The sequence below is a fragment of the Arachis hypogaea genome, chromosome 1 (assembly GCF_003086295.3).
Source record: "Arachis hypogaea cultivar Tifrunner chromosome 1, arahy.Tifrunner.gnm2.J5K5, whole genome shotgun sequence".
Classification (NCBI taxonomy): Eukaryota; Viridiplantae; Streptophyta; class Magnoliopsida; order Fabales; family Fabaceae; genus Arachis; species Arachis hypogaea.
Genome location: NC_092036.1, coordinates 33937616 through 33958161, shown reverse-complemented (window position 1 = coordinate 33958161; position 20546 = coordinate 33937616). Strand labels below are relative to the sequence as shown.

The 20546-nt window shown below is 35.3% G+C and overlaps 1 protein-coding gene, 1 long non-coding RNA gene and 1 other non-coding gene across 7 annotated transcripts; 1 reads left to right on the top strand and 2 right to left on the bottom strand.

Annotated features, from left to right (window-relative positions):
• The first annotated feature begins 6636 nt into the window (after nt 1-6636).
• Nucleotides 6637-6740, top strand: LOC112716174 (small nucleolar RNA R71). The gene has a single exon (XR_003160199.1). It is a non-coding gene; the product is annotated as a small nucleolar RNA R71 (small nucleolar RNA).
• A 7299-nt stretch (nt 6741-14039) lies between these two features.
• LOC112801861 (uncharacterized) lies at nt 14040-17177 on the bottom strand. 5 transcript variants are annotated; one of them, XR_003202122.3, is made up of 5 exons: nt 16880-17177; nt 16105-16632; nt 15794-15969; nt 15468-15548; nt 14040-14455 (listed from the first exon to the last, which is right to left on the bottom strand). It is a non-coding gene; the product is annotated as an uncharacterized lncRNA (long non-coding RNA). The 5 variants fall into 5 exon arrangements; XR_011862477.1 differs by having other exon boundaries at nt 16513-16632; XR_011862478.1 differs by having other exon boundaries at nt 15794-15957; nt 16513-16632.
• A 2197-nt stretch (nt 17178-19374) lies between these two features.
• Nucleotides 19375-20142, bottom strand: LOC112773343 (uncharacterized). The gene has a single exon (XM_025818436.2). It carries the CDS (start codon nt 20140-20142, stop codon nt 19375-19377), a length of 768 nt encoding a protein of 255 aa, XP_025674221.1.
• Between the last annotated feature and the right edge of the window lie 404 nt (nt 20143-20546).

The following is a 20546-nucleotide window of genomic DNA, read 5'->3' as shown; positions in this document are numbered from 1 at the left end:
ATTGACCTTTTGTGGGGGGTAGAAACGTGCCAGAAACTTGCTTTCCACCTCATCCCAGGTTGTTAGGCTCCCCCTTGGGAATGATTCCAGCCACTTAGCTGCCTTGTCCCTAAGTGAAAATGGGAACAAGAGCAGTTTATAGGCATCTTCCTGGACTCCATTGGACTTCACAGTGTCGCAAATTCTCAGGAATTTTGTGAGATGTTGGTTTGGATCTTCATTAGCACTCCCACCAAATGAACAATGATCCTCCACCAGTGATATTAGTTGTGGTTTGAGTTCAAAATTGTTGGCCTGAATGGGTGGTTTCTGAATGCTGCTACCACAATTCCCAGAGGTTGGGTTTATGTATGAACCAAGAACCCTCCTCTCAAGAATGGCATTGTTTCCATCAGCTCTCTCATGGTTGTGAACTTCTCTATCCATGTTGAGATCTAGAGCTTCCTCAAAATTGTCCTCAGATTCTCCTTCAGATTCTTCTTCTCTCAGTACTCTCTTCCCTCTTGCTTCCCTTCTAAGTTTATGAAGGGTCCTCTCTGGTTCGGTATATGGAGGAGTTGGTGTCTCTCCTCTCCTACCTGTCATACAAGAACACAGCACAGGCAACAAACAAGTGAAATACTCTTGGTTAATGGAAGAGTATGGTTAGAGCAGTTGAGGAATTAATTCAAATAGTTAGTGGGTCAGTGAGTTAGTTGCTTGAATTTAAAGGCACAAAGAAAGAAAGCAAGTAACAGAGTGCAGAAATTAAAATTCAACAAGTAACTTGACTGAATTAACAAAACAAAAAAAATGCTTAATCTAGTTAACTTCCAATTTAAGAATTGTCAATCGAAAACCAATCCCCGGCAACAGCGCCATAAACTTGATAGCTACGATTTTAGGAAATTGCACGATCGGCAAAAATTCCTTCCGGCAAGTGCACCGGTTATCGTCAAGTAAAAACTCACAATAGAGTGAGGTCGAATCCCACAAGGATTGGTTGAGTGAGCAATTCGGATTAGAAGTGTGTTCTAGTTGAGCGGAATCAAGATTTAGATGAGAATTGCGGAATGTTAAATTGCATGAATTAAAGAGCGAGAAGCTAAATTGCTGAAATTAAAAAGGGACCGGGGTGATTGCATGAATTTAATTGCAGAATGTAAAGAGAAAGTGGTAGATCAGAAATGGGGAATTCATTGGGGTTCAGGAGATATTGAGATCTCCGAATCAAAACATTTTTATCCCTTCTTCAACCAATGCATTCATTGAATTTTGCTTGGCAATCTTATATGATTGGATCCCAATCCCTTGGTTCACCAATTCTCTCTAAAAACAAACAAATTCCCAATCCCTTGGTTTAAATGTTCATAAGAAGAGATGATGCTCGATCACTGATTATACCACACAGTTTCATGAACCACAATTTGGTAGGATTACATGTCACAATATCCATCCAAACCCCAATCCAATTCACTGTGAGAAAGCTTCTCTAGCATGAATCCTCCATTCCTTTCCCAAGGTTCCGAAGGATTCCAATTATGGATAGTTTCTTTCCCAAGACAACTAACCAATGGAATTAGATCGAGAAGCTTTCTAACAAAATTCAAGAGAAAAGATTGAAGAAGAAGATAAAAACTATTATTGATTCATTGAATTACAATAGAGCTCCCTAACCCAATGAAAGGGGGTTTAGTGAGTCATAGCTCTCAATTCAATTACAAAAAGTATGAAAACTAGAAAAATGATCCAAAAGTCCCGTCCAAAGTCTTTCTAACTTAAATTCTATCCTATTTATACACTTTCTAAATTGAGCTTCTGTTGTGTTTCTTGGGCTTTGAGGCCTTTCCTTGATTTCCTTTTGCTTTGGGTTTATGATCCATAATCCTGATGAGGCTGCTGATCCAATTCTGTAACATTCATTGAGCAAACTTAGTGATAAACAAGTAATGACACATGACTCAACAAATTGAAATTCCAAACTCATCAATTCTTCAGGCCCAATCCCATAAACCATGATATTCAATTGGGTTTCATACCAGAGTACGTTTAAGTTAATGTTTGTGCTCAAATGCTAACTTAAACTGCAATATCTTTGGCCCAGAAACCTTTTCAATAGTGGCGTTTAAGTTGTAGTTTAAGCTTCAGTTTAAGGTTAAACTGAAGCTTAAACGTGGAAATGGAAGAAAGCAACCCAGGAGTGTGAAATGTCGAACACGTTTAAGCTTCAGTTTAAGGTTAAACTGAAGCTTAAACGTGGAATTGAAGAAAGCAATCCTGGAGGGTGGAATGGTCGAACACGTTTAAGCTCCAGTTTAAGGTTAAACTGGAGCTTAAACGTGGAAATGAGAAAGCAACCCTGGAGGAGAAGAATAGTCGAACACGTTTAAGCTCCAGTTTAAGGTTAAACTGGAGCTTAAACGTGGGAATGCTTCCTGGTGCATTTCTCAATTCTGGCGTTTAACTTCCAGTTTAAGGTTAAACTGGAGGTTAAACGCCACTTTCAGATTTTCCTGATTTTGGCGTTTAAGCTCCAGTTTAAGCTTAAACTGCTTAAACTGGAGCTTAAACTGGAGCTTAAACTCCACATGTGATATTCAAGCTTCCTTTATTGATTTTGTTGCTTCCTTGCCTAACCTCTTCTTCCCTGAAATCATCCAAACAACTGCATCAAAGTCTTGCAAATTTCATGAGAAATCTTCCATTCATAGCATTCAAGTAATATAACTAAAAACTCATGAAATTTGCATCAAAATCATACTGTTTGGATGGTTCATTGCTTTGTTATTCATTTAACCATTCTTGGTTACTTTAAGCTCAAGAAAATGCATAAAACAACTAAAACTAACAGAAAAATGCTAGTGAAACTAGCCTAAGATGCCTTGGCATCACAACACCAAACTTAATACTTGCTTGTCCCTAAGCAAGTCCTGAGTTATTTGAGAAGAAAGTATGAAACAGAAAGCAATTACATTGGCTATATTAGCAAGCATTTGAAGTTCATCAGAAGGGTTTTATGCAGAAAGTTGCAGCATCACTTTTTCATTCTTATCAGGTAAGATTATCACTTTTTCATTGCATCCATCAAACACTGCTATGGCCTCTTGTTATTCTTATGTCCTTGGCACTTTTCCCTTCTTTGTTTTTTTCTTTTTCTTAGAGCTTCCTTTGCTCCTTGTTTGCTCAGTGTCATGTGTTGCACAAGCCTTTGGCATTTTCTTTTTCTTATCAGTGCACTACACATATCCACTACAGGCATTTTAGTTCACATTTCTTCTTGAGACATTGGTGCCCAGCACCTCTTTGTGTGACTAAATTTTTGTATTTAGGTTGCTCTTGATAATGGACTTTTGGTTGATAATCCCGGGTTAGTTAACCCAAGTTACCAAGTGTTGAAACACTCCTCAGAACCTATTCATCCAAGCATATCCTTAATACATAAACACCACAGGCATTTGTCTCAGAAGTTCAAACCATTGGTGCCTAGCTTATTTTCTCAATTTTTTTTGCTTTTTGGTTGCCCTTTTTCAGTGGCTTTTTCTTCTTCTTTTTTTCTTTCTTTTTCATGACCAAAGACATTTATTCATCAAGATCCATAGACAGTATTCAAACTTCTACACAAAAATGATAATTCTACACTCAATTTCCAGTGATCTGACTAAACAATCAAGCATGCATACCACCACTTAATTCTACTTGATTTGTCACTAATTGAGCCAAGTTACTTTTGTTCAAACTTTTCTTTTTATTTTTGGAAACAGAACAAGCATGGCAAGCATTTGTTTAAGAAGGTGAAGTTATATCCAAACATCTAGGCATTCACTTTATTCAAAGCAGTAAACCAACACTCATACTAAAAACTTCACATTCCAGAAAGATTCAACAATTACAGTTTAAACCAGAAAAAGCATGCTTTTGTTTGCCTTTTAAAGAATGGTCAAGGAACAACACCACCTTGTGAAATTTCTTGTTTTCTCTTTGTTGCCAGGAAACAATTTGATTTCTCCTTCTTCTCCTAGTTGTTGCTTCATGTTCTTTCTAAGATCCTTGTCTCCTTTCCTGCAAAGAGTGATGAAGTTGCTTGCTTCTCAAGCACTTGAGTGGTTAGCTCAACTATGTATGGGCAAGTGTCTGAGTCTTAAGTTGGTGTGTGAACACCAAACTTAGTCTCCTACTTACTCCTCTGCTTTTTGAATCCTTGAATTCTCCTTGGAATGAAGTTGCTGCTAAGGATTTTAAGCATTTCTGTGATTGCTTAGAATGGTTGTTCCTTTCATATAATTCAAAGGTTGTTGTGTTCAGTTGATCTGTATGGTGGAACACCAAACTCAGAGTCACACATTCCCCTTTGAATTATTGATCCACGAATTCATTGTTTGGTGTGAAACACCAAACTTAATTCTTTGCAATGCACAGAAACTACTTCACCTTTTTATTGAAACAAATAAAAGAAACAGCAAAGGAGTATTACCTCAGGTTGGGTTGCCTCCCAACAAGCGCTTCTTTAACGTCATTAGCTTGACGGTTGTCCCTTGTTAGGGTGGATTGTAGTGCTTGATGTCCTCTCCTCTCACTATGAAAACGTCCCCATTTGATTCTTTCATGATTTCCAAATGTTCCATAGAAAGAACTTTCCTGATTGTGAACACTTGAGGGAGCTGGGAAGGAATGGTTTTGAGGCCAGGTGGGATTGGCAGATAATGACTTGATATCACTTTTTCTCCCGGAGAGAAACCTTCAGTGGGAATTTTCTTGTTTCTCCACCCTCTTGGCAATTTCTTTACAATTCTTCCCTCTCTCTTGAGGATTTCTTCATTGACCCTTATGCCAGGAGGATCCTTCTGATCTGTTTCTATTGATTTTGGTGGCTTTAACTCTTGCAATTCTTGTTTGCCTTCTGAGGACTGTTTCAGAGTTTCAGTTGCTGGATTGCTTTCCTCCAAACACAGATGGCTACTATCATCCTTAGGCTTTTCAGGCTCTGGTTCAGGCTCAGATGCAGGTTTGAAAACATGGAAAATGAGTTGTTCATCATGTATTCTCAAAATTAGCTCTCCTTGTTCTACATCTATGAGCGCTCTAGCAGTGGCTAGAAATGGCCTTCCCAGAATGATAGGGTGTAGGTAGCTTTCCTCCATGTCCAAAATGACAAAGTCTGTGGGGAAGAAATAATTTCCCACTTTCACCAGCACATTCTCAACTACCCTTTCAGCTTGCTTCTGAGTTTTGTCAGCCAGTTGTATGATTACATCAGTGGATCTCACCTCATTCAGTTGTAGCCTCTTCATAAGAGTCAGAGGCATCACATTTATGCTAGCTCCTAGATCACAGAATCCTCTGTCAATTTTTGTTTCCCCTATGATGCAGGGGATATAAAAACTTCCTGGGTCTGTTTTCTTAGAGACTATGTCCTTCTTGATGAGGGCACTGCATTCTTTGTTCATTATTACAGTTTGTCCTCCCTTCAAAACTCTTTTCTTGCTCAGCAATTCCTTCAAATACTTGATATGTGTAGGCATCTGCTGGAGAATCTCAAGAAAGGGAATATTGATATGGAGAGACTTAAATGTCTCTAAAAACCTTGAATATGTTTTCCCTTTTTCACCTCCTCCTAACCTCTGAGGAAATGGTGCTTTTGGTTGGTATGTTTCTAGCATGCCTTTATTTTGCAGTTCCTTGGCTTGCTCAGTTTCACTTTCCTGCTTAGCTTCTTCCACACCTTCCTTCAAGATTTCTGGCTCCTGTTCTGAGGGTCTGATTCCTTCTTCTTCTGAGACTTCCTTCAATATGGTGATGGCCTTGCATTCTTCCCATCTCACTCCCTTTTGTTCCCCTTTAGGATTCTTTTCTGTGTCACTAGGGAACACTGCAGTTGACTTGGGGGCCTGTTGAGATAGCTCTCCTACTCGAGACTCCATCCTCTTGAGTGTTTCACCATGGTTCCTTAAGGTAGATCTCACATCATCCCTAAAGCTTTTCAACTCACTTATGTCCTGACCCATGTTTGCAAGCATTCCTTCTATCCTGTTTAATTGATCTTGAAATTGTTGGTTTGGATTAGGTTGGGCAGGTTGATTATTTTGGCCATGATATGGTGGTTGGAAGTAAGTGTTTTGTATGGCTTGGTATGATCTTTGGTTGGAGTTTTGGTATGTGGAATTGTTATGTTGGTTGGGGTTGTAAGGTTTGTGGTTTTGTGGTTGGGTTTGCTGGTTTCCCCACCCAAAGTTTGGGTGGTTTTTCCAGCCTGGGTTGTAAGTGTTGGAATGTGGATCATATGGTTGCCTTTGTTGATTTCCCACATAGTTGGCCTCTTCCCAATCACCTCCTTCAGTGCTTACTTCCTCTTGATCTTGTGTGTGTATTGCAGCCACTTGATTTGTTTCTAATTTCCTGGTGAGCTCTGCTAGTTGCTTGGCAAACACCTTGTTTTGGGCTAGAATTGTATCAACATGGTTCAGCTCCATGACTCCCTTAGTGTTGTGTCTCTCTGAAGCATAGTAGTACTCATTCTCAGCCACTGTCTCAATCACTTCAATGGCTTCTTCCACAGTCTTTTTCCTGTTCAATGAACCTCCTGATGAATGGTCTACAGCCTTCCTTGATTCATAAGAAAGTCCATCATAGAAAATATGCAATTGCACCCAGTCATGGAACATGTCTGGTGGGCATTTTCTTGTCAAATCCTTGAACCTCTCCCATGCCTCGTAGAGAGTTTCACCATCTTGTTGTCTAAAAGTCTGAACCTCAGATCGAAGCCTATTGACCTTTTGTGGGGGGTAGAAACGTGCCAGAAACTTGCTTTCCACCTCATCCCAGGTTGTTAGGCTCCCCCTTGGGAATGATTCCAGCCACTTAGCTGCCTTGTCCCTAAGTGAAAATGGGAACAAGAGCAGTTTATAGGCATCTTCCTGGACTCCATTGGACTTCACAGTGTCGCAAATTCTCAGGAATTTTGTGAGATGTTGGTTTGGATCTTCATTAGCACTCCCACCAAATGAACAATGATCCTCCACCAGTGATATTAGTTGTGGTTTGAGTTCAAAATTGTTGGCCTGAATGGGTGGTTTCTGAATGCTGCTACCACAATTCCCAGAGGTTGGGTTTATGTATGAACCAAGAACCCTCCTCTCAGGAATGGCATTGTTTCCATCAGCTCTCTCATGGTTGTGAACTTCTCTATCCATGTTGAGATCTAGAGCTTCCTCAAAATTGTCCTCAGATTCTCCTTCAGATTCTTCTTCTCTCAGTACTCTCTTCCCTCTTGCTTCCCTTCTAAGTTTATGAAGGGTCCTCTCTGGTTCGGTATATGGAGGAGTTGATGTCTCTCCTCTCCTACCTGTCATACAAGAACACAGCACAGGCAACAAACAAGTGAAATACTCTTGGTTAATGGAAGAGTATGGTTAGAGCAGTTGAGGAATTAATTCAAATAGTTAGTGGGTCAGTGAGTTAGTTGCTTGAATTTAAAGGCACAAAGAAAGAAAGCAAGTAACAGAGTGCAGAAATTAAAATTCAACAAGTAACTTGACTGAATTAACAAAACAAAAAAAAAATGCTTAATCTAGTTAACTTCCAATTTGAGAATTGTCAATCGAAAACCAATCCCCGGCAACAGCGCCATAAACTTGATAGCTACGATTTTAGGAAATTGCACGATCGGCAAAAATTCCTTCCGGCAAGTGCACCGGTTATCGTCAAGTAAAAACTCACAATAGAGTGAGGTCGAATCCCACAAGGATTGGTTGAGTGAGCAATTCGGATTAGAAGTGTGTTCTAGTTGAGCGGAATCAAGATTTAGATGAGAATTGCGGAATGTTAAATTGCATGAATTAAAGAGCGAGAAGCTAAATTGCTGAAATTAAAAAGGGATCGGGGTGATTGCATGAATTTAATTGCAGAATGTAAAGAGAAAGCTGTAGATCAGAAATGGGGAATTCATTGGTGTTCAGGAGATATTGAGATCTCCGAATCAAAACATTTTTATCCCTTCTTCAACCAATGCATTCATTGAATTTTGCTTGGCAATCTTATATGATTGGATCCCAATCCCTTGGTTCACCAATTCTCTCTAAAAACAAACAAATTCCCAATCCCTTGGTTTAAATGTTCATAAGAAGAGATGATGCTCGATCACTGATTATACCACACAGTTTCATGAACCACAATTTGGTAGGATTACATGTCACAATATCCATCCAAACCCCAATCCAATTCACTGTGAGAAAGCTTCTCTAGCATGAATCCTCCATTCCTTTCCCAAGGTTCCGAAGGATTCCAATTATGGATAGTTTCTTTCCCAAGACAACTAACCAATGGAATTAGATCGAGAAGCTTTCTAACAAAATTCAAGAGAAAAGATTGAAGAAGAAGATAAAAACTATTATTGATTCATTGAATTACAATAGAGCTCCCTAACCCAATGAAAGGGGGTTTAGTGAGTCATAGCTCTCAATTCAATTACAAAAAGTATGAAAACTAGAAAAATGATCCAAAAGTCCCGTCCAAAGTCTTTCTAACTTAAATTCTATCCTATTTATACACTTTCTAAATTGAGCTTCTGTTGTGTTTCTTGGGCTTTGAGGCCTTTCCTTGATTTCCTTTTGCTTTGGGTTTATGATCCATAATCCTGATGAGGCTGCTGATCCAATTCTGTAACATTCATTGAGCAAACTTAGTGATAAACAAGTAATGACACATGACTCAACAAATTGAAATTCCAAACTCATCAATTCTTCAGGCCCAATCCCATAAACCATGATATTCAATTGGGTTTCATACCAGAGTACGTTTAAGTTAATGTTTGTGCTCAAATGCTAACTTAAACTGCAATATCTTTGGCCCAGAAACCTTTTCAATAGTGGCGTTTAAGTTGTAGTTTAAGCTTCAGTTTAAGGTTAAACTGAAGCTTAAACGTGGAAATGGAAGAAAGCAACCCAGGAGTGTGAAATGTCGAACACGTTTAAGCTTCAGTTTAAGGTTAAACTGAAGCTTAAACGTGGAATTGAAGAAAGCAATCCTGGAGGGTGGAATGGTCGAACACGTTTAAGCTCCAGTTTAAGGTTAAACTGGAGCTTAAACGTGGAAATGAGAAAGCAACCCTGGAGGAGAAGAATAGTCGAACACGTTTAAGCTCCAGTTTAAGGTTAAACTGGAGCTTAAACGTGGGAATGCTTCCTGGTGCATTTCTCAATTCTGGCATTTAACTTCCAGTTTAAGGTTAAACTGGAGGTTAAACGCCACTTTCAGATTTTCCTGATTTTGGCGTTTAAGCTCCAGTTTAAGCTTAAACTGGAGCTTAAACTGGAGCTTAAACTGGAGCTTAAACTCCACATGTGATATTCAAGCTTCCTTTATTGATTTTGTTGCTTCCTTGCCTAACCTCTTCTTCCCTGAAATCATCCAAACAACTGCATCAAAGTCTTGCAAAATTTCATGAGAAATCTTCCATTCATAGCATTCAAGTAATATAACTAAAAACTCATGAAATTTGCATCAAAATCATACTGTTTGGATGGTTCATTGCTTTGTTATTCATTTAACCATTCTTGGTTACTTTAAGCTCAAGAAAATGCATAAAACAACTAAAACTAACAGAAAAATGCTAGTGAAACTAGCCTAAGATGCCTTGGCATCAGTAGCAAATCAAGGTAGGGTTTGGTAAAATTAATCTTGATTAATTGTGTTTGAGTTATGTGATTATGATATGGTTTGGTTATGGTTGAAATTGATTGTTTATGTGAGTGATTCTTGTTGAAATTTTGCTGAAAATTTGATGAAATTTGATGATATTCAAGCTATGAATGTATGTTCTTGTGGCTGCTGAAATTTCAAACCCTAACCCTTAAATTAGGGTTGAATTTGTGTTGAAATCAAGTGGAAAATATGGGGTTTCAATGGTTGCTAATTTATTATGAATTATGATAAAAATCGGTTACTGAAAAGATTGAAAAATTGGTGAAAAAAGAGAAAGAATCTAAAGAATTTACAAAGAACATGAAGAACACTTTGAGTGTGGTGAAGAACAATAAAGAACAAGATTTTGATCCCTAAAAGGGCAAGGAAGTAATTATTTTGGTGTTTGGGGATTTATTTTGTAATTTCTAAAAGTTAGGGTGGTTAAAGTAGAAATATTAAAAGTTACGGGTAGTAAAAAGTGAATTTTAAAGGTTAAAAGTTAGAAAGGGGTAATTTTTGAAAATTTAATAATAAAATAATAAATAATAATAAAATATTAAATAATAATATTTAATTAAAAATAATATTTTAAATAAAATAATAAAATAATACGGGAAAGACAATTTTTCGTAAAAGCTTTAGAAAGACAACTTTAAACTCAAAATATCATAATTACCTTCATAAAACACTAAGGGAGTGGTAATAATATATTAGTGAGGCAAAAACAAAGGAAAGATAAAAATTTAGAGAAGAAATGAAAATTGAAGAAAAAGTCTGTAAAGTTTTAATAACAGAAACAAACAGAGATTAATGAACGAACTAGGGCAACATAGTTAGTTCTTGAGTTGTGCCTAGGGTCAGGTATTATATGAAAAGTTAAACTGTTTAAGTATAGACTTAATGGACCTATACTTGGGACATGCTAACTATTCATATCGAAATTTACATAAGCTTTAAATACATACGTTAAACAGAGAAAAGAATAACCAGAACAGAGTAAAGAGATACAGAGAACAGAGTAACCAGAGTACAGTAAAGAGATAAAGAGAAAAGAGTAACCAGAGCAGAGTAAAGAGATACAGATAAAAGAGTAATCAGAGCAGAGTAAAAAGATAAAGAGAAAAGAGTAATATGATAAAGAGAATAGAGAATAAGTAGAGGGCCTGTTAAAAGGTCATTTGTTGTATTAAGACAACTCCAAAGATATTTGTGTGTTCATCTGTTGTATTGAGGCAGTCAGATAGATGGTTGTGCGACCACGGAGAGCGCTTCCCTGTGATACTTAGCTATATTGCTATTCTGTAAGTCAGAGGACTCTTATAGAGGTATCGAGAAAATACATAACTAACATATGCTCTTGTAAGTCGAAGGACTCTTACATTGAGTGTGTATGTGTGCTCCTGTAAGTCAAAGGACTCTTACAGTGAGTGTGTTGGGCATACATAAATCAACTAGCTCCGCCCTGCAAGTCAAAGGACTCTTGTAGTGGTTTGCCCCACAAGTCAAAGGACTCTTGCAATGAGTATTGCCAACAGGGAAGCCTTACCTAGTTAAAAGACTCTAGGTAACATCGGTAGCGGGTATGTAATTGACAAATGAGCTTATTACCTGCACTAGGGCTAGATATACATCATACTTAGTTGTGCATTTTCTCTGTTATAATTGGTGTATGAATGTATGCTTTTTTTGTTTGTATTTTATTCTTTGTGTCTGCATTTTATTTTCTTGTATTCTTCTTTCTGTGTTCTGTTTTCTCTATTTTCTCTACTTATGTGTATCTTCTGTTTACTGCTTCCCTATATTCTACTATTTGTCTGCTAAACGACACAGAATTAATGAACTTAACTAATAACTCCGACGCTACTAAGAACTCTCCAGTTCTTACCCCTTCGCTCTCCCTCTCCCCTTTAGATGGAAGCATGAGTACCCTTCTGCAGTTCGCTGATGACCGTTCATAAAGAGGATTCCGCTCTAGGTAGTCTTCTGAGTCTATAGCGAACTCCGTTATCAGTTTATATGTATATATCGTGGGACTAGCCGACATCGATGCCCCGTTTATCTATGAACTTTGACCTAAGTCCTCCATACGATGTTGCTATTATGCGGCCACTCAATAAAGTGCCAGTGGTATACTCTAAGACGATGTATGATCGTGCATAGGAGTAGTAGAAGATGTTTCACCTTTTGATGACATTCCACCTGACTTGATTTTTGAAGACCTAGAACGTACTTTCCCTCGCTTTAGTAGTTTAGAGGGACTAGGTGAGTATAGAGTCTAGGCTAGTCTGGGTGCCAACTTAAGGACTTCTTGAACAGGTCAGGGCCTAGAAAGTTGTATGTATATACATGTATATAGTTATTATCTAGCTATTTCTAGGGGTGTTCTAACTAAGATCTCTACTCTAAATAAAGGCTAGATAACTGAATGTTGTTAACTGCTTGAGATGTAAGTAAGTATGGTTGTTCATAACTGTTTTATCAGTTATTATTTGTGAATTGATTATGAATAATTCTGTTTATTAATCCAAACGTTTTCAAAAAAAAGTACCTCACAAAAATAACTACGCTTTTAATAACGAATCAGGCTCATATAATAAATAATAGATAATAATTAGGAAGACAAGTTGGTAGCACTCAGTTTCTAGTATGATCATGATGTACCAGAAATTGAGTCCTTACAATATTCATCTTGGTCTTTAGTACATGTGTGAATCATTTGGTTTTTATAGATTTTAATGAGTTAAAATTTTAGTTATTAAACTCGGTCCGATTTAGTTGGTCCACTACAAGAAATTACTAGGATAGCGACCGATTCTGGTGGTCGCTAAAACCTTGGTCGCTAATTAGAAAATAGCAACCAACTTCGGTCGCCAAGGCCACCAAACCTTCACCAAAGAGTATCGGTCGCTAAATCGGTCGCTAACATAATCGGTCACTAAATGATGACCAAATTTTCCGTTGCTAAATGGCGATCCACTTTTTGGTCGCTAAATCGGTCGCCATGAAATCAGTCGCTAAATCAGTTGCCAATGCCTGGTTTGAAAATCTAAAATCGGTCGCTAAATTGGTAGCTAATTCATGAACTAAAAATATAAATCGATCGTTGTTCCTAATTTTATAATTATAAATTTTTACTAATTTCACCTTTACCACTATTAAAACTTAATTTTCATAAATAATTATATTTCCACAAAATTTAAAAAGAATCAAGCATAGATTAATTTTTCAAATAAATACCAAAACATTCACAATGTCTACATAGAAATATAGAATTTAAAATATTAAAAATTCTTTAATACATTAGATTTATGATCCACAATCTAAGACTAAAACATAGTAAAAATAATTCATGAGCAACATAACTATGCTCTATCTAATATCTATTTAGACGAAGCAACTATATCTATCTCAACTTGTACACTCTGGTATAACTCGAACCTCTTTCAAAGGCACCACACGTCCAAAATTGGTATGCTTTTTTTGCTTTTTCCTCCCTCATTCTCTATAATGAATCAACAGCTACAAGAAAGAAATATTCATAATAAAGTTGATACAATTCAACTGCAACTATTAGTTTAAATAAAGTTGTATTTCATAATAACTTGAGCTACATGTTGTCATGAAACCACTTCTTCCAACCATTTAAGCTGATAGGAGTTGACACATGAATAGTTACATCTCTACATGCACAGCTATCTTCTCTTAGTCTAGAGTTTTCGTTTCATATTAATTTCATGCTAATTTCATATGTTGTATCATAGTTGTGTCACTATCTTTTTTATAATTTAATGTTTCACTGCATTAAATTCACATTGGCTTATCATATCCGTGTCCTGGATTATCTTAATATTGTGCTATTAATATAATAAATATTATTTCAAATAGTATTACATTAATATTTTATTTCAAATAAGTTGTCATAATATTATTTCTAGCATGTGCGGGATATGATTTTCAAGCATCCTGCAACAGTAAAGAGAAAAATTGTTTTAAAAATTAAGATATGATAATAGAAAGCACTTTATGACAAATTCTTTTGAAACAGCCATGAGAAGAGTAGCAAGAGTAGCAACACAACCATAACTACACATGATTGATTATGAATGTGACTATAAAGCAAGCAAGTTCTTTAAATTTTTCTTACGGTCAAAGAGGGAACAACAAAGAACAATCACTTCATCGAGGACACATACCAGGATGTACCCCCACTAGTTGTAATAAAATCAAACAATAGTCTTGTATTCAGACCCAGTCTTGCTGCAAATGCCATTGACTCAGCAGCTGATGCTATGTGAACTCCAGTAAGCACTCGGTTAACCATTTTTATACCTTCCAGCTAACTCATAATTAACTAAAAAGCAGGACTAGCCAAAGGACAAAAATGGATAAAGAACAGCTGATTCATAATTAACTAAAAAAATACCTTCCAACACCATAGCCACCTTTAATAATGTAATGCTTCTTACTTAAGGCTAATCACAAAAAAACTCAAAATCAATTAAAAGTGATTATTGCATTTACTACAACCCCAGAATCAAAATTAAAATTTTGCATTTTATGATAAACACTTATTAGTTATTACCTACTAAGACTAAACCAACACTCTTAAGAGCATCATCAGATCCCGAAGCCATTATTTGGGAAATAGACAAGATTTGAGTTACTCAGTTCATAAATGATGAGGGGAATTTCAAAAAAATCCAAAAGATGAAATTTCAGACCATAAGTGTTTCCATTGAAGCCTTCTTAACTCCACCAGAAACAGGGGCATCCACTAACTTCAAACTTTTACCCTCATCTGCATGATATTCAGTTCAACGGTCACAACCACATCCTTCAATAAAAGCATGAAAGGGTGCGGCAGACTAAACTAAGAAAAACATTCAAACTGCAGAAAATAACATCCGTTCTAGTAAGCAGAAACATGGACAAGCCAATATTAGCATAATTCTCAGCCATCCTTTACTTTCATTGCAGAGAAGAATTTTATCTGTTAGTGAATAAACAGCCTAAAAGAGTTTATATTTTACACATTTAAATTTGTATTGTCAAATGATTTCTAAAAAATTGAAGTGAATTCATGAGAATGCAAGAGAGAGTACAAATTTCATTTAGAGCTTTAAGAATTAGCAAACATTTATACAACTATATGTAAAAGTTATATAACTTCATTCAGGAGCATCTAATGTGGCATGTTACAGTCTATGATTGCAGTAGTCTGCTACTATTAATTTTTAAGCATGGCTCTTGCAAACATTTGTCACTTACTAAAAATCATTAAGCATATTGGGTGGCTGAGCGCTCAGCTTAAGATTGTAAATAAGAAAATATTCCCATAAATTTCACAAAAGTACAAACTATCAGCAGAAAAATATCTACTTCTCATTAATATTTTTCAATTCAAAATATACTTTATTAAATATCTAACTTCATTTTACACATCTATTTGCATGACACCAATAATGTGACAGATAACTTCTACCTCTTTAATATTCTCTAAATCATTATGCACTTTTCTTTTGTCTCTTGATTAGTTAGAAATTTACAGCCAATAAAAAAAATCATGCAAGTTATCCTTTGACTTGTATTTATATCTACTAAGATACTTTTAACTAGGAGAATCAACTCTGACTAGTTCTCCTTCTACTTGTATGGGGCAGTATTCACTCATTAAAATTTAAGCCACATTGTAAGAGTAGCCAATTTAGATGGGAAAAATTCACTCTTCTTCTGTATATAACGAAAGGAAGAAAAAAATTCTGATATCAAATACAGATCACATAACCATGTATTTGGGAATAGTAACTCACTATGCAATCTGCGCTCCAGCTGGCTCACATATGCCGGAGAAACAGTAGAAGAAAGAATTATAGATGCTTCAGGTGAAAGAGCTACATAATACAGAAAGAAGGATTAGCATAAAACTTTGCTGGCCATAAGCAAGCCACGATTTCAAAAATTAATTAGAACAAATAGCACCAAGTTATGACCACGCATTGAAGACACAAAATTACCCAAATTACATATTCCAAATGAATTTTGCAATTAGGAAATGAAAATGAATGAGTCGGGAATCCCAACACACATGAACTTCAGAAATAATAAACATGAGTAGCTAACAATAACAATTAAATACCAGAGAATCAACTTTGAAGAAAAATATCTCATTCCACTTGACAAACTCCAGATTTGAATTTGATAAATGATGAGCCCTTCTTCCACATGTGCGTGCACTCTGTTGATGAACTAAAGCATCAGGGGGAGGCTCTGGTTAGGAGATAGGCAGACAACCACTGTAATCTGAACCTTCAACTATGGAAAACTTCATTAGAAATATAAAAAATTTGCACGTTAGTGACAATAAGCAGAGCAGTACTGATGTTCAAAAGGACACTGCTATAATTCCACAATCAATATAAATTATATACTAAACAACCAAAACCCTACCTGTGCTACTGTTATAATGATAGTCACCATTGTTCTAATATTTCTGCAGAGTTGCCAATTCAAGTGAGACTCTAACATATTTTTTTTACACAGGAACTTTAACAGCTTTCATATCCCCAGATGGCATCCTAATTATATTTTGGAGACCCCTAGCTTCAGTAGCACGGATAAAAAAATCCTGCCTAAGTTTGTTTTGTGGGATTATATATTAATTTCTCTTCTTGAGTGTGTCAATGATAGAGCTACCAATAGAAGTTAGAGAAAATGCATCCCGTCAGATAACCACATTAACACAAAGGTAAAACAAATGAATTTATTGAGAATTGATATTGAGAATTGAAATTATCAAATAAATTAAAATGCCTACTTCCTTTTGGCCTTATAAAACAAAAGATAACAAATACTCACCAAGTTCGACTACATAATGTTGTATTATCAAAATATGACTAAATAAATCTCATAATCTGCATGAACAACCTTTAAATGCAGCGCGCTTATTAGAGAAGATTTGGTCAACATCTTTGTTAACTGTAAAATAGAGCAGAGCAGAGCAATTATTTTATATATTAACTGTAAGGTATTATTAATAAAACAAGAGAGAGCAGAGCAAAGAAGCCACGGCCACAAGGAGCAAGAGAGTAGAATAATATTACAGCTATTACCTCCATGCTCCAATTGTTCAATTTGTTCATAATAGATTAAATTGATCATAATAGGTGTAAAAGTCCAAACAGAGTAGATAAAATTGATCAGAATCTGGATTAGGGAAGAGTACCTGCTTGAAAAATTGATGAAGACGACCGCAACAGCGCTGAGATACCAAAAGACGAAGGCGATGGCGCCCGCGAGCTAAAGATGACGACGATTACGGTGCAGAAGACAACGTGACGGTGACGGTGTAGAAGACAACGACGACGGCGCCGAGATCTCAAAGATGAAGGCGGCGGTGCTGCAAACTCAGTCGACGATGAAGACGCTGCGAGAAAAGGTGTTTCTAGCGGTGGTTACATCAGTAACTGTGTAAGAAAAAGAGAGTGTTGTGGCCTTGTGGGTGAATTAAGGTTAGTGAGGATAGATTAATTCTGTAATTATTTTATTTTATTTAAATTAGTGACCAATTAATTTTAACAGTATTTTTTATTGGTTACTAATTCGGTTGCTAAGAATTAAATTTTTAACCAATATAGTAACCACGATTTAGTGACTGAATTAGCAACCAAATTTTTCCACCATATTTATTCTATTGGATAGTGACCGATTTTGCAACCAATCGCTTTAAATCAGTATTTATATTTGGTTGCTAAATCGGCCACTAAATTAATTATTAGCAACCGATTTAGCAACCACCGGCTTAGCAACCAACCATTTTTAGCTTCTTTTTTTATTGGTTGCAAAATCGGTCGCTAAATAAAAAAATAGCGACCGATTCTGTGACCAACAATCTCAAGCGTTACTTCCTCAATTCGGTTGCTAATTCGGTGGCTAAGTTAAAAAATAGTGACCATTTTAGCGACCAACTTTATGTTACTCATATAACAAATTTATCAGTCGCTAAATCGGTTGCTATTAGTGATCGATTTCTTTGGTCACTAAAATCGATCGCTGAATATAATTTTAGCGACCGATTTAGCGACCAATTTTTTTCTAGTCCTAGAAATTCTATATTAGTAGCTAAGTCGGTCGCTATTAGCAACCACTTTTTTCGGTCGCTAAAATCGGTTGCTATTCTAGTAATTTCTTGTAGTGCGTCGAATACAAAAAATTGATTATTCGGTCATTGAACTAATTGAATCATCATTTAAATTCAGTCAAAATCGACAAAGCGAATTAATCGATTCGGTCAAATTTAGTAAAATCCGATTAAATTGGCCAAGTTATTATTTTTGATATATGATTTTTTTATTATATATTACATAAATAAAATTAATTATATTTGTAAATTTAAAAGAATAATAATTTTTTATTATTTACAATATACTTTTAATTTCTATAAATATAATATTTATTTTTTTATAAATATTTAAAGATTATAATAGATATATAAACTAATTGATGAATTATTAAAATTTAAAAATAATAGTTAATTCAATACAAAATAAAATTAAAAAATAGACATTTATTATGAAAATGAAAAAATAAAAATAAATTTTATATAATTATTTAATTATGACTGGAACAATTGATTGAACCTATGACTCATCGGTTGAATCAATAACTTGATGACCCAATAATCTGACCGATTCAACTATCGATTTGATTCTGATAATTATAGTTAAAATGATACATAGAGAGGCACCACAGGAGACACTCCCTAACTTGAGAAACATGGTGATAAAATTTTATTATTTTTATTTTAATCTCTCTTAAATTTTACATTTTGGCATTTCCTTTCTAAAAAAAAAATTATGGTTTATTTATATCTAATCAAAAATTTAAAATAAAATAGTGTTAGGGGACAACATATTTTATGATTTTTGGTCATCAATTAGTTATCATTAATATTTTTATACATCAATCTAAACAAATTCAATGCATTTAATAGTGACGGTATGATTATACACTCTTTTTTTATTAGTTAAATATTATCTAAATTTTAATCAAAATGCTGACATCTTAGACTTTTCATTTAAAATAAGAATGAAAATTATTCAGAGTAATTTTTATATGTAACTTTACATATTAAATTTATCTATATTTTTTTTCTAAAATAAGAATGTAAAGTAATAAATTAATATGTATAATGATATGTGTGATTCAGACAAATAACTATTTTTTTTCTATTAGAATAGTTTCACTTTATTCTTCCCGATCAAGATTTAAGTTACATATATATAACAGTAATATTCGGGGCAAGTTTAAAATGTAGTTCAATAATAAATATATTAAATTACTTTAACAATATTATAAAATAATTAAAAATATTTACAAATTTATCATAAAATGCCATCAATTTTTTCTATATTTCGCCTCAGAACAAGAAGCATGCTGCAAATCAAATTTAGTGTATTTACTTGGTTCTGTCATTCTGTGCTCATAAACTATAATTTAAGTTGTTATATCAGCTAAATATCAACATCACTACTAGAATTTATTTTTTAAAGGGTAAAAATTAAAAGAGAGCTGGAAGTAACTCATTACAACATATATAAGAATATACCCATTACAACAATAAAAAAGTTTTATTTTTGAACTTAATCATGTCACCTAACAAACAATAAGTAAGCTCCCCATGACCTTCATTTGCATGAAACACCTCAAAATTTTCTTGGACTAAAGGTAAATCCCTACTAAAGACAATACCAAGAAAGCCACAAAATTTAATGATCCATCAAAAGAAAGCAAATAGGATGAACCTGCTGACTTAACATTTGGGCTTGGGCTTGGGTTTGGACTTGGTCTTGGGGTTAGGACGTTGGGATCTCGACTAGAAGGTGCGGAAGGTAATAACGGAGGAGATGGAATTGGAGGTGAGGCCATACATGAAGAAGAATCTGTGCTATTAGGACATGGTTTTAGTGTAGGAACACTAGAGTTATTATTATTCATTGATGATGATGGCACACAAGATTCTGATAATACCCCATCAATGCCATGGCACCTAATTGAAGATCCTGCTACACAAATATTTGGGCTAATGATTCTAACATTGTTGATAACATAATTCTTCCTACCATTGTTTGTGATCCTGAGCATGCAATTTGGTAATGAGCTTGGGATTGTTGTGCCTGTTGGGAATTGTTTCAATGTGTCAAATAACAATGGTGATGGGATTGAATGCCTTAGCAAGAACCCTGAAACTGACCCTTCTTGTAACAAAATGTTAGATAGCATTCTATCATTTGGCATCAAGAATGTCACATTTTCTTCGAGTCTTACGTCCGGCGGGGACATGTTGACGAGCATCACGAATGTGAAGTAATTCGCCCTTTGCATCTCCGCAATCGCGGCAACGAGGTCTTGGTTCCTCGCCGGATTGGGTTCTGTTTGAGTGGTTGATGGAATCAAAATCAGCAGGAGGAACACTTCCAAAAGCTTCATGTTGCTTGCTATTAAGGTATTTGCTTGGTTTCTATTCCTCTTTTCAATGTGTTTGTTTGTTTGTCATGAAAAGTGCACTTTAGACTTTGAGAATAAAACGAGAAATGCTATGAAATTTTATTTTTATTTTTTGGATGTGCACATGCAAAGGTGCTGCTCCACCAACTTAGCCTCACACACCTCCTGAATGATTGTAACCTCAAATTAGGAGCCACTATAACTTTATATCTTAATAGGATAATTTTGTGACAGATTATAAATTGTTATCTCGACACTTAAGAGTGGGTGTCTATTCAAATAGAAAGCAAGGATTTTGGTGTTAGATTAGAAATTACAATTTTTTGTTGTGTGCAAAAGATAGATCACTTTTATTTAAGAAGAAAAGGGAATAGAAGCATAAGAGG